The 14,157-nt window shown below is 44.9% G+C and overlaps 1 protein-coding gene across 1 annotated transcript in view; it reads left to right on the plus strand.

Annotated features, from left to right (window-relative positions):
- ak9 (adenylate kinase 9) overlaps positions 1-14,157 on the plus strand; it is a 169,936-nt gene that overhangs the window by 139,717 nt on the left and 16,062 nt on the right. Inside the window, exons 33-34 of the mRNA XM_063040773.1 lie at positions 13,248-13,465; positions 13,701-13,897. Of these exons, the coding sequence (XP_062896843.1) occupies positions 13,248-13,465; positions 13,701-13,897 (415 nt within the window). The remainder of the gene's footprint in view (positions 1-13,247; positions 13,466-13,700; positions 13,898-14,157) is intronic.

Raw genomic sequence — 14,157 nt, forward strand, 5'->3', positions numbered from 1 at the left:
AACGTTCGCTTTACGAAAACTCGCTGTTACGAAAGACCTACACTAGTTACCTGTTTTCACTAACAGAAGATGTTTTCGCTGTTACGAAAAAAGGCAGCATGTGCCCCAAGCAGCCAAGCTCCTCCCCCGGAACTGCATTCTAGCTGGCATTGCTTAAACACGTGCCTGTGAGCATCTGTGCTTTATGTCGATTTAGTTTGAGCATCCATTAGCAAGATGAGTTCTAAGATATCGGAAAAGCCTAAAAGAGCTCTTAAGGGTGTTACACTTAGCGTAAAACTCGACATAATTAAACGTTTCAATCGTGGTAAACGAAGTAAGGACAAAGTGAGTTTGGCTTGTGGAAGTTGACGAAGATGACATTGAAGAGGTTTTGGCATCCCATGACCAAGAACTGATAGATAAAGAGCTGATGCAGTTGGAAGACGAAAGGATAACAATTGAAACCAAATGCAGTAGCGAACTGACCGAAAGTGAAGTCGTCCAGGAACTGAACGTGAAGCAACTGCATGAGATTTTCACTGCAATAATTGCAGAAAAGTATGACTTTAATTTTGAAAGAGTACGTTGGTTTAGGGCATATTTGCAAGATGGTTTGAGTGCGTACAAAGAACTGTATGATAGAAAAATGCGAAGGCTAAGCAGTCAAGCATACTGTCGTTTTTCAAGCCTTCCACATACAGCAGACGACGAACCTCGACCTTCGACATCGAGGCAGGCAGACATAGAAGAAGATGACCTGCCTGCCCTGATGGAAACAGACGATGATGAGATGACACCCCAGTGTCCCACCACCCCAACCCCCGGGCCGCAGACCGATACGTTGCTAATGGAAAATGCAGCGGTAGCCGGGACGCACCCAGCACATCTTTAAGAAAAAAAGCCGAAATAGACAAGCTAATTAATTAGGTGCCGCCCGGCACGTAAATGTCGGCCCAGATCAGAGGCGATTGTCGATTGTGTCGCCTCTGATCTGGGCCGACATTTACGTGCCGGGCGGCACCTAATTAATTAGCTTGTTTATTTCGGCTTTTTTCTTAAAGACGTGCTGGGGGCATCCTGGCTACCGCTGGACCGCTGCATTCTTCGCAGCAATGTATCGGTTTGCTGCCCGGAGGTTGAGGACCACTGCACCACCCCAACCTCCGACAACTCAGCCTAACACACCATCAACAGTGTGCTCGCTGTCTTACCGATTCCCGTAAGTGATACTACACTGTACATACATTATTTCTACTTTATATAGGCTGTGTATTTTTATGTGTTATTTGGTATGATTTGGCAGCTTCATAGCTTAAGGGTTACTGGAGAGAGTGTTTCTGCCGAGAACGCTTGCGTGAGATTTTCGCTATGGAGAACAGTGCGGCAATGATTGTAGAAAAGTATTTCTACTTTATATAGGCTGTATATTTATCATATCATTCCTGCTTTTACTATATGTTACTGTTATTTTAGGTTTTATGTGTTATTTGGCATGATTTGGTAGGTTATTTTTTGGGTCTGCGAACGCTCACAAATTTTTCCCATATAGATAAATGGTAATTGCTTCTTCACTTTACGACATTCCGGCTTACGAACTGTTTCATTGGAATGCTCTACCTTCGGATGGTGGGGGAAACCTGGTACTGTATTCAGAATCAGAATCAGGTTTAATATCTCCAGCATTGTTGTGGAATTCGGTAACTTTATGGAAGCAGTACAATAAATATAGAGAAAAATACTGAATTGCAGCTATATATGCCTATTAAATAGTTAAGGTAAAAATAAGTACTGTAATGCAAAAAAAACAGAAAAAAAGTAGTGAGGTAGTGTTCATGGGTTCACGTTCCATTTAGGAATCGGATGGCAGAGGGAAAGAAGCTGTTTCTGAATCACTGGGTGTGTACCTTCAGGCTTCTGTACCTCCTTCCCAATGGTAACAATGAGAAGCGGGCACGTCCTGGATCATGAGGATCCCTTAGGATGGATGCTACCTTCCTGAAGCACCACACTTTGAAACATCTTAGATACTACAGAGCTCCCTGTAGGATCGCAACTTTGTAGTGGTTCGGGGGGCTTGCGTGTCTCATTGACCCTGAGAGCTACGCTGGCGGGAGATTCGTCTCCTGGTAGGGCTACCCAAGCTGGACAGGTCAAAGGGTAGAGGCCAGATTAAGAGTGATCTGTTTGGGGGTTGGGCACAGGGCAAACAACCCAGTACTGAAAAAGACTTCTGTTAACGGAAACAGCAACAGAAGGAACCAAAACTACTGGGTGTGTTGGGCTTTCAGAGTCATCAGTAGATACTTGTATAAATGACAGTTTTGAAAGCCGAAAGGAAGCCACTGGCAGGAAGATGGAAGCTCTGAATGCCAAATGGAGGACCAAGGTAGGATTTTGGAATGTGCAAACAATGTATGACACAGGAAAACTTGCACAGGTTACATCAGAGATGAGACGTTACAACCTACATATCCTTGGAATAAGTGAAAGTAGATGGACAGGATCAGGGAGAATCAAGACCAGTACTGGAGAGACAGTGCTGTACTCAGGAAGGGATGACAACCAACACTGTGAAGGAGTAGCCATCATCCTAAAGTAAAGAACAGAGAGAAGTTTAGTAGAATGGAAACCTGTCAATAGTAGAATCATCGTGATTAGAATGAAGGGGAAACAGATCAACCAACTATTATCCAATGCTATGCTCCAACAAATGACAGTGACAAAGAAACTAAAGATGAGTTCTATGAACAATTACAAGCCGAGTTGGAAAACACATCAAGACATGATTTGAAGATTGTGATGGGAGATATGAGTGCAAAGGTTGGAAATGATAGGGCCATGGGGACAGAAGGCTGTGGCATCATGAATGAAAATGGAGAGAGACTGTTAGAACTTTGTACTACCTACGACCTTGTTACTGGGGGGACCCTCTTTCCACATAGAGACATTCATAAGCTGACTTGGTACTCCCCTAATAGAAGAGATAGAAACCAGATAACAGTGGATACGTGGCAAGCTATTAAAAAATGGAGAGCCCTAAAGAAGCAGGTCATGGAAGCAAAAGCTAACAGGTTGAAAGAAAAGTATAAATTGCAGTACCAGGAAGTGAACCAAGTAGTGAAGAGGAAGACGAGAGCAGACAAATGGGCATTCATGGAAAATCTTGCAAATCAGGCAGAAGATGTAGCTAATAAAGGGGTGCAAGGAAGGATGTACAAGATCACCAAGATAGTCTGTGGCAAGTACCGAGGAACCACCGATGCACCGATCACAGACAAGCAGGGGTGGCTTCTAACAAGAGAAGCAGAGCAAAAAGCTTGATGGGCAGAGCACTTCAGCGAAGCGAAGTATTAAACAGACCACTGCCAACAATAGAGGCTGACATCCAAGAGGCAGAAGTTGATCTTGACATTAGTATTGAACCACCAACCAAAGAAGAAATCATTGCAGCCATTAGATCTGTGACGAAAGTACACATAGACTAAGATATTGACTGTCCTGTGCTATCACCAGTGGGATCAACAGTTGATCTGCCACCTGTCTTCAGGAGAGAGAGATAAGTAAAGACAATGGAGCAGCATTTGGAAATGTTAATGAAGAGACGGGAGAGCTTAACGGAAGGAGACGGCGGTCTGGGAATTGTCAAGACCGGCTCCTCTTTGAACCCTGAACTGTTTGAAGTGATGGACAGGCGATACCCAGCAGGGGGATAAAAAGGGACAGGTTCGCTAAGGCGACTCACACATGACACCACGAGGTAACGAGACCCTGGAAGCGGTGCGCCTCCCACAAGTCGGTGGGAGTCTTTGGAGGGCTGGTCGCGGGACCAAGCCAGAGACGCACAGGGTGGAAAGGAACGATCAGCGGGAATCTGGTGTGTGTCCACCCTTGCCTGGGTGCCGGGTTCACCGCTGAGGAAAGATCGTATCTGGAAACGGAGGGGTCACAGTCGGTGACCTCAGAAGACATTACAAAGGGCTCACCCAAAAGCTGACTGCGAAGAAAATCGAAGGTCTGTGTGGAAGCCGTTTGAATATTCATTCGTTTTTGCTCTCTCTCTCCTTCCCCCCACTGTCCATCGCCACGGCAGTGATTACTGTGGACTGAACTGAACTCAATTGAACTGAACTTTGCGTCACTTTGAAACTGGTCATTTACCCCTAGACGACGATAGCGCTTGATTGATCCTATTATCCTATTTCTGTGTACATGTGTGTTTATTCATTGCTAACCTGTTGCATTTATATCCTTACTATTAGAGTACTGTGTTGCTTATTTCTTTAATAGAACTTTCTTAGTTCCAGTAATCCAGACTCCAACTGAGTGATCCATTTCTGCTGGTTTGGCAACCCAGTTACGGGGTACGTAACATAAGTGGGGTTCTCGTCCGCGATTTTGAACGCTAAATTTGGGACGGAGTAAATTGATTGGGTTAAAATTCCCGAAAGAAAGAAAAGACAAACAGCAGAAATGGAGATTGAGGAATTTCTAAAGACGCCGACCTTGGAAGCATTAGAGGATGCCAGGAAAGCGGAATTGGCAGCTGTGGCCAAACGGTTGAATCTTGTTAAGGGGAAGTCGACAATGAGGAGAGAGGAGATGCACAGAGCTATCGTAGAGCATTATGTATCTAAAGGTGTGTTTCCCCAAGGGGAGCTGGAGGTGGTGTCTATTGAAAAACCTGCTGGAGACGCGGTACAGGTGCAGCTTGAAAAACTGAGACTCGAGCACGAATTCCGGGTACGGCAGTTAGAACACGAAGAGAAGCAGTTAGAAAGGCAGGAGAAAGAGAAGCAGTTAGAAAGGCAGGAGAGAGAGTTAGAAAGGCAGGAGAGAGAGAGACAGTTACAACGGCAAGAGAGAGAGAAACAGTTGGAGCGAGAAGAAAGGCAGTTGGAGCAAGAGGAGAAACAGAGGGAAAGGGAATTTGAGCTGGAGAAGTTAAAGATAAGGGCAGACAGGGGCCCGTGCCGAACCAAGGTGGAGGGTTCCGGGCGACCCAGGAGGTTAGGCTGGTTCCCCCATTTGACGACACCGATGTGGATCGGTACTTTCTCCATTTCGAAAAAGTTGCTACAAGTCAGGACTGGCTGAGGGATAAGTGGGCTGTTTTGCTTCAGAGTGTACTGAAAGGGAAAGCCCAACAAGCTTACTCAGCTTTGTCCGCGGAAGATGCTCAGAGGTATGAGGTGGTGAAAGAGGCCATCCTCAGGATTTATGAGTTGGTCCCGGAGGCATACCGGCAGAGGTTCCAGAATGGGAGGAAGCAGTGGGACCGCACGTACTTAGAGTTTGCCCGTGAGATGCAGACATATTGTGAGCGTTTGTGCACCTCAAAGGGGGTAGATGGGGATTATGACAGACTGCTACAACTGATCCTGATTGAGCAGTTTAAAGGTTGTGTCCCTGAGGGTATGAGACCCTACCTAGATGAGAAAGAGGCAGCCACGTTAACCGCAACTGCTAAGTTAGCGGATGAGTATGCGTTGACGCATAAAATGAAGTTTGTCCAGAGTAAAGGCTACCAAAGGGTAGTCAGGACGGCGGGGAGAGTCCGCCAGAAAAGTCAGAAAATAAGCCGGAGACTAGTGAGAAGGATAAGGTAGACCGGGAGCAGTCTGGTAGGAAGTCTCCTGGGGTCGTCTGTTATAATTGTGGGAAAGTCGGACAGTTTGCGTCCCAGTGCTTTGCCCCAAAGAAGGAGAGGGGAAAAGGAAAAACGACGATTTTGACTGGCTGTATCGAGCTGGTAAATGAACCGCTAGGAGAGGACAGGTCTGCCAAAGTTCAGGAAGGGCGCGAGAGGTTTATCTCGGCTGGATTGGTGTCAGTGAAGGAGGGGTTAAACCCAGTTCCAGTGCGGATCTGGAGAGACACGGGAGCGTGTCAGTCATTGATATTGAAGAGTGTATTAGAGTTTAGCTCAGAGACCCAGACTGGGGAGGTCAAGGTAAAAGGTATTGGGGAAGGGACAGAGGCAGTCCCTTTGCACCAGATACACCTACAAAGCAACCTGGTCTCTGGACTAGTCACGATCGGGGTGAGGCCCGAATTACCGATGAAAGGCGTGGAAGTCTTGCTCGGTAATGATCTCGCCGGGGGAATCATGTTCCCAGCCGTGAGATTGACAGGTCAGCCTGCCAGCATTGAGGCCCCGCCCATGGACTCACAGGTTCATCCCGGGACTGCCGAAGTAAATTTAGCTGAGACGTACCAGGAGGACGTAGAAAGTGAAAAGAAGGAGTGTAGTGAAACAAGAGGTAGTGAGGGAGCTGAGACAGACTTAGCATTAGCCAGGAAGGAATTTGTGCAGGCGCAGGAGCGAGACGAGGGGCTGATGGTTTTGGCGGAGACAGCTCTCTCTGACGCAGAATTAAGAAGGGAGCCAGTAGGCTAATGTGTGGAGGAGAAAGTGCTAAGGAAGAAAGGGAGACCAAGTACCGTACCCGCAGATGAGGAATGGGGGGTGGTGCAAAAGAGTTATGGGGATGAGATTTTTAACCTGGCCCACAAGGTACCCCTCAGTGGACATTTTGAGGTGCTGGAGGAAACAGTTGGTGGAATCATGAAAGAGGTTTACCGGCTGCACAGGAGGAAGGATGTTATTGATTATGGCCGACGTGAACTGAGACGGTCACAGGCTTTTGATATGCTAACAAACCTAGTCGGTATTAGCGCGGAAATCAATGAAGCTAGGGTCCCCCTGATAAGAGAAAAAAACCATTTTGAAAAGATGAGTATGGTATCGACCAGATGGGAGAAGGCTATTGTTTTGGCCAGCTCAGCTGATAAGGTCTCTCCCTTAATCCCCGAACAAAGCGACTCTTTAGGAGAAGTAATTAAACAGCTCGCACATGTGTGTTTGATTGTCCCGAGGCGATGCAAAGAACTGGGACGTTGAGTGGTGTTTGTCACGCTAGGACAGACTAGTGAGCAACAGCCCTATAGAATGAGTAATTCAGTGACGAAAGGGCTAACGAACACAGAAGTGTTTATTGGCGATGTGATACGGCTGTCTGAAGCCAGCTTGATAGTGAACCTTGAAAAAAATGAGTTCGGCCCCACGAAGGTCACTTATCTGGGAATTGTGGTAACACAGGGGCAGCTGGCAGCGATGCAAGCTAAGGTGCGGGCTATCTCTGACATCCCAACCCCGACAGACAAGAAGGCCCTCAGAAGGCTCTTGGAGATGGTGGGGTACTGTAGGAAGTTTTGCAATAACTCTGCGGTTACTACCCCTCCCTCTCCTACTAAGCCCTTGCGAGAGAAAACTAAGTCGGAATGGGACGACCCTTGTTATTGTGGTCCAGGACGAAACCCAATGAGAGGTTACATTGATCGCAATTCATCAGTGTTTTCGGCCACTATGAAGTTTGCTAAGTTGGAGCCTGGTTTAAGGGATTATTAATAACACATATAAAAGGAAGAGAAAATGTGATTGCTGACTGTCAGGTATTGACAACTTAAAATTCGCTGTATTAGCCAAATAGCTGATGAAGATGCATATTTGTGTGTATCAAATAATGTATTCATGTTTGTAATTTTTACCCCGGTAAAAATCCTTAAAGGTGAGGGGTGTGACGAAAGTACACATAGACTAAGATATTGACTGTCCTGTGCTATCACCAGTGGGACCAACAGTTGATCTGCCACCTGTCTTCAGGAGAGAGAGATAAGTAAAGACAATGGAGCAGCATTTGGAAATGTTAATGAAGAGACGGGAGAGCTTAACGGAAGGAGACGGCGGTCTGGGAATTGTCAAGACCGGCTCCTCTTTGAACCCTGAACTGTTTGAAGTGATAGACAGGCGATACCCCAGCAGGGGGATAAAAAGGGACAGGTTCGCTAAGGCGACTCACACACGACACCACGAGGTAACGAGACCCTGGAAGCGGTGTGCCTCCCACAAGTCGGCGGGAGTCTTTGGAGGGCTGGTCGCGGGACCAAGCCAGAGACGCACAGGGTGGAAAGGAACGATCAGCGGGAATCTGGTGTGTGTCCACCCTTGCCTGGGTGCCGGGTTCACCGCTGAGGAAAGATCGTATCTGGAAACGGAGGGGTCACAGTCGGTGACCTCAGAAGACATTACAAAGGGCTCGCCCGAAAGCTGACTGCGAAGAATATCGAAGGTCTGTGTGGAAGCCGTTTGAATATTCATTCGTTTTTGCTCTCTCTCTCCTTCCTCCCACTGTCCATCGCCACGGCAGTGATTACTGTGGACTGAACTGAACTCAATTGAACTGAACTTTGCGTCACTTTGAAACTGGTCATTTACCCCTAGACGACGATAGCGCTTGATTGATCCTATTATCCTATTTCTGTGTACATGTGTGTTTATTCATTGCTAACCTGTTGCATTTATATCCTTACTATTAGAGTACTGTGTTGCTTATTGCTTTAATAAAACTTTCTTAGTTCCAGTAATCCAGACTCCAACTGAGTGATCCATTTCTGCTGGTTTGGCAACCCAGTTACGGGGTACGTAACAGATCTCTCAGAAATGGAAAAGCCCCTGGCTAAGATAACCTCAGTGCAGAACTGTTCAAGGCAAGCCCAGAACTTGCAGCCAAATTACTCCTGTCACTCTTTACAGCCATATGGGAAAGGAAGAAGATACCGGACAACTGGTCAGAGGGAGTCATTGTGAAGACTCCAAAAAAAGGCACCCTGAGAAATTGTAGCAACTGGCGTGAAATCACACTTTTGTCAGTTCCAAGCAAGATCTTGGCAAAGATCATCATTCAACGTATGTCAGACGCAGTAGATCAACAACTCAGAAAGGAGCAGGCAGGATTTCGGAAAGGTAGGGGATACACTGACCAGATATGTGCACTGCATAATATCATCGAGTAGTGTACAGAATGGTAGAGACAGCTCTATATCAACTTCATGGATTTTGAGAAAGCCTTCGATAGCATCCATAGAGACAGCCTTTGGCGTATATTGCGCATGTATGGGATCCCGCAACAGATAGTCCTTCTCATTAAGAGATTTTATGCCAATTTTAAATGTAGAGTTGGAAACAGTGATTACAGCTTTGAAGTGAAGACAGGAGTGAGACAAGGATGTGTGAGGTCGGTACTCCTCTTTAATATTGCAGTTGATTGGGTGATGCAGCGAACAACTGAAGATCAGACAAGAGGCATACGATGGACCCTCTTCTCAGTATTGGAAGACCTCGACTTTGCTGATGACCTGGCTCTGGTCTCCCACACTCACCAGCACATGCAAGAAAAAACATCCCGCCTCACTGATTTTGTTCAGCAGATTGGCCTGAAGATTAGTCAGAAGAAAATGGAGGTGATGACTTTGAACATCTCAAACCCCTCAACAATCCAAGTGAATGGAAAAGACCTTTCTATAACTGAGGAGTTCACCTACCTGGGCAACACTGTCAGACATGATGGAGGAGCAGGCAACGACATCAAGAACCGTCTAAGCAAGGTCAGAAGTGCCTTCGGAATGCTCAGCAATATATGGAGGTCCCAAGAGTACGGCATCAAGACCAAGCTAAAATTGTATCTGATTTGTGTTCTTTCTACCCTCCTCTATGGATCAGAATGCTGGAGAATGACAGGAAGCGACCTCACTAAGTTGTCAGTCTTCCACACAAAGAACCTGAGAAGAATCTTAAGAATATTCTGGCCAAACATCATCTCAAATGACAAACTACTTGCTCAATGCCATCAAGAGAGCATTGAAACCATCCTCATAAGAAGGCGATGGAGCTGGATCGGACATGTGCTTAGAAGGGAACCTGACAACATCACAGGTATAGCCCACCATTGGACACCAGAAGGAAAAAGGAAAAGAGGAAGACCCCAGAACACCTGGCGTCGAGCTGCAGAGGGACAGCTGAAGACGCTGAACTACACCTGGGGTACCATCCAGAAGTTAGCCCAGAACAAACAAGTGGAGGACCTTCGTTACTCCCCTATATGCCAATTAAGCATAATGGGCACCAAAAAGATACTACAGAGGCTAGTACCCATGATAGATCTGACTAATTTTACAAGTTTCTTCAATATGTTGCATCCAGGTTAGGTCCTCAGAGATATTGACACCCAGGAACCTGAAATTGCTCACTCGCTCCACTTCTGATCCCTCTATGAGGATAGGTTTTTTGGTCTCAGTGCCTTCTATGCCCGCTTTGAAAGGAAGAATATAACTGCAGCTGTGCATATCCCTGCTGCACCTGGTGACCCTGTGTTCTCTGTCTCAGAGGCTGATATTAGGCTGCCTTTAGAGAGTGAACCCTTGCAAGGTGGAAGGTCCTGATGGAGTACCTGGTAAGGCTCTGAAAACTTGTGCCAACCAACTGGTGGGAGTATTCAAGGACATTTTCAACTTTTCACTGCTACGGGCAGAAGTTCCCACTTGCTTCAAAAAGGCAACAATTATACCAGTGCCTAAGAAGAATAATGTGAGCTGCCTTAATGACTATCACCCAGTAGCACTCAAATATACAGTGATGAAATGCTTTGAGAGGTTGGTCACGACTAGAATGAACTCCTACCTCAGCAAGGACCTGGACCCACTGCAATTTGCTTATCTCCACAATAGGTCAATGGCAGATACAATCTCAGTGGCTGTTCACACGGCTTTAGATCACCAGGACAATACAAACACCTATATCAGGATGCTGTTCATTGATTATAGCTCAGCATTTAACACCACTGTTCCCACAATCCTGATTGATAAGTTACAGAACCTGAGCCTCTGATCCTTGACTTCTTAACTGGAAGACCACAATCTGTGCAGATTGGTGATAATATCTCCTCCGTGCTGATGATCAACACTGCTGCACCTCAGGAGTGTGTACTTAGCCCACTGCTCTGCTCTCTCTATATCCATGACTGTGAGACTAGGCATAGCTCAAATACCATTGATAAATATGCTGATGATACAGTCTGTTGGTAGAATTTCAGATGGAGACAAAAGGGTGCAAAGGACAGAAATATGCCTAATATGGTATGGTGTTGCAGCAACAACCTTGCACTCAATGTCAGTAGGACTAAAGAGCTGATTGTGGACTTCAGGAGGAGTAAGACAAAGGAATGCATACCAATCCTTTTAGAGGGATCAGAAATGGAGAGAGTGAGCTGCTTCAAGTTCCTGGATGTCAAAATCTCTGAGGACCTTACCTGGTCCCAACATATCATTGCACCTGTAAAGAAGGCAAGGCAGTGACTATACTCCATTAGGAGTGTGAAGAAGAGAGTTGGTATGTCAACGAAAAAACTCAAAAACTTCTATGGGTGCACCGTGGAGAACATCCTGACAAGCTGCATCACTGTCTGGTATCGGGGGGTGGGGGGGGAGGTTACTGCACAGGACCGAAAGAAGCTGCAGAGGGTCATAAATTTAGTCAGCTCCATCTTGGGTACTAGCCTACAAAGTACCCAGGACATATTCAAGGAGCGTTATCTCAGAAAAACAGCGTCCATTATTAAGGACGCCCCAGCACCCAGGGCATGCTATTTTCTCACTATTTCCATCAGGTAGGAGGTACAGAAACCTGAAGGCACACACTCAGCAATTCAGGAAGAGTTTTTTCCTGTCTGCCATCCAATTCCTAAATGGACATTGAACCCATGAACACTACCTCACTTTTTTTTAATACAGTGTATATATTATTTCTCTTTTAGCAGGATTTTAATCTATTCAATATATGTATTCTGTAATTGATTTATTATTATTTTTCTTCTTCTTCTTCTATATTATGTATTGCATTGAACTGCTGCTGCTAAGTTAACAAATTTCACCACACATGCCAGTGATAATAAACCTGATTCTGATTCTGTTCCCTCATCTTACTCTTTCTGAAGTCCACAATCAGCTCTTTGGTCTTTCTGACATTGAGTATAAGGTTGTTGCTGCGACATCACTTAACTAACTGGTATATCTCGCTCCTGTATGCCCTTTTGTCACCATCTGAAATTCTGCCAACAATGGTTGCATCATCAGCAAATTTATAAATCACATTTGAGATGTACTTAGCCACTTAGTCATGGGTGTAGAGAGAATAGAGCAGTGGGCTAATACACTCCCCTGTGCTGCACCAGTGTAGATTGTCAGTGAGGTGGAAATGCTATTTCTAATCTACACAGATTGTGGTCTTCTGGTTAGGAAGTCAAGAATCCAGTTGCAGGGGGGTACAGAGGCCTAGATTCTGTACCTTTATGATCAGGATTGTTGTAATGTTGGTGTTAAATGCTAAGCTATAGTCAATAAGCAGCATCCTAACATAGGTACTTGCATTGTCCAGGTGATCCAAGACCGTGTGATCACGTCTGCTGTAGACCTATTGTGGCAATAGGCAAATTGCAGTGCATCCAAGTCATAGTCATAGTCATAGTCATACTTTATTGATCCCGGGGGAAATTGGTTTTCATTACAGTTGCATCATAAATAATTAAATAGTAATAAAACCATAAATAGTTAGATAGTAATATGTAAATTATGCCAGGAAATAAGTCCATGACCAGCCTATTGGCTCAGGGTGTCTGACCCTCCAAGGGAGGAATTGTAAACTTTGATGACCACAGGCAGGAATGACTTCCTATGATGCTCTGTGTTGCATCTCGGTGGAATGAGTCTCTGGCTGAATGTACTCTTGTGCTCACCCAGTACATTATGTAGTGGATGGGAGACATTGTCCAAGATGGCATGCAACTTGGAAGTCCTTCCTGAGACAAGTGTAGATTCCAGCCATGACCAACCTCTCAAAGCATTTCATCACCGTAGATGTGAATGCAACTGGCCGATAGTCATTAAGGCAGCTCACACTACTTTTCTTGGACACAGGTGTAATTGTCGCCCTTTTGAAGTAGGTGGGACCTTCCAACTGTAGCAATGAGAGGTTGAAGATGTCTTTGAATACCCTGCCAGTTAGTTAGCACAGATTTTTAGAGCCTTACCAGGTACTCCATTAGGCCCAGCTGCCTTGCGAGTGTTCACCCTCTTGAAAGACTGCATGTCATTGGCCTCTGAGACAGAGAATATAAGCCACAAAATATAAGTTGTAGAATCTCACCAATGTTTCATCTTGATAACATCACTTGGGCTGACAAAGGGCTCATCACTTTCAAAAGAATATTAAATTTAGTAAGCTATATTTTTTGCATTTGTGCAGCAGAAGCATACTGCACATTGTAGATGCACATTATGATTTAGGAAAACTAGATTTAGTTACATTTATTTAAATCGTGTTTGAACACAAAAGTTTTACCACTAATTTTGCTACTTTTACTGTTTTCTGATAGGATCTATCCACTCCATGACAGTTCTCAGATTCTAACCATTCGAAATTCATCATTTAGTCATGAGATTAGTGCTATCTGGGAATATTACCAACAGGAACATCAAAACTGGCGTATTATTTATGGACAACACAGCAAGTGGTGGGTGTGGCTAAAAGTGCTCCAAGAAGTCAAAGCCAGTGTAAAGCAGATTGAGGTATATCTGGAACGAATACGTGAAGGTAAGAATAGACATTTAAAATTAAATATTGCTTATATTTAAGCATTTTGAATTATGAAATTATATTAAAGATTATTCAACCCTTTTTAGCCTCCTGTGCCAAGCAGTATGTACATGGTTGATCCATACCTCTTATACCTTGTTGAGCCAAGCTTCTGGGGAAAGCTTTCAAGGAATGTTTCCAACCTTTGAGTTTGTTGTGACTGAAAAAGCAAAATGTCATTTCTCACATATAGGTAAAGCTGCCAATATTGCTGGTTTGTGCATCACACCCAATGAACTGCTAACACGCCTTGGAGAGTTTGGGCAATACTGTCCTGTCACACTTCAGTTACAAGAGGAACTGGAAGACTGTTCTGTTGATCCATCACTGGAATTTGCAGCAGAGTTCCGAGGACACTACTATAAACTAGCTTCAAAGGAAGCTCTGGAAGTAAGCATGTCTGTGATAGTCAGATTAGAATGAGTTAAAATTAGTTCCATTCTTCCTCTACCTTCATAAATAATATTGATCAAAAGGGACGTGGGAATATTGCTTTAAATTCTGTCGGCTTTTCCTTGCACATCTTTCAAATCTTTCAACCTGCACATTGATTAAAGAGTACTGTTAAAGGTTTTATCAATTTGTTCTTTCCCATATATGCCTGTGGAGTTTTACATTAATTATACACTTGGAGAAGAAACCTAAATCCT

This window comes from Mobula hypostoma, chromosome 2 (assembly GCF_963921235.1).
Source record: "Mobula hypostoma chromosome 2, sMobHyp1.1, whole genome shotgun sequence".
Classification (NCBI taxonomy): Eukaryota; Metazoa; Chordata; class Chondrichthyes; order Myliobatiformes; family Myliobatidae; genus Mobula; species Mobula hypostoma.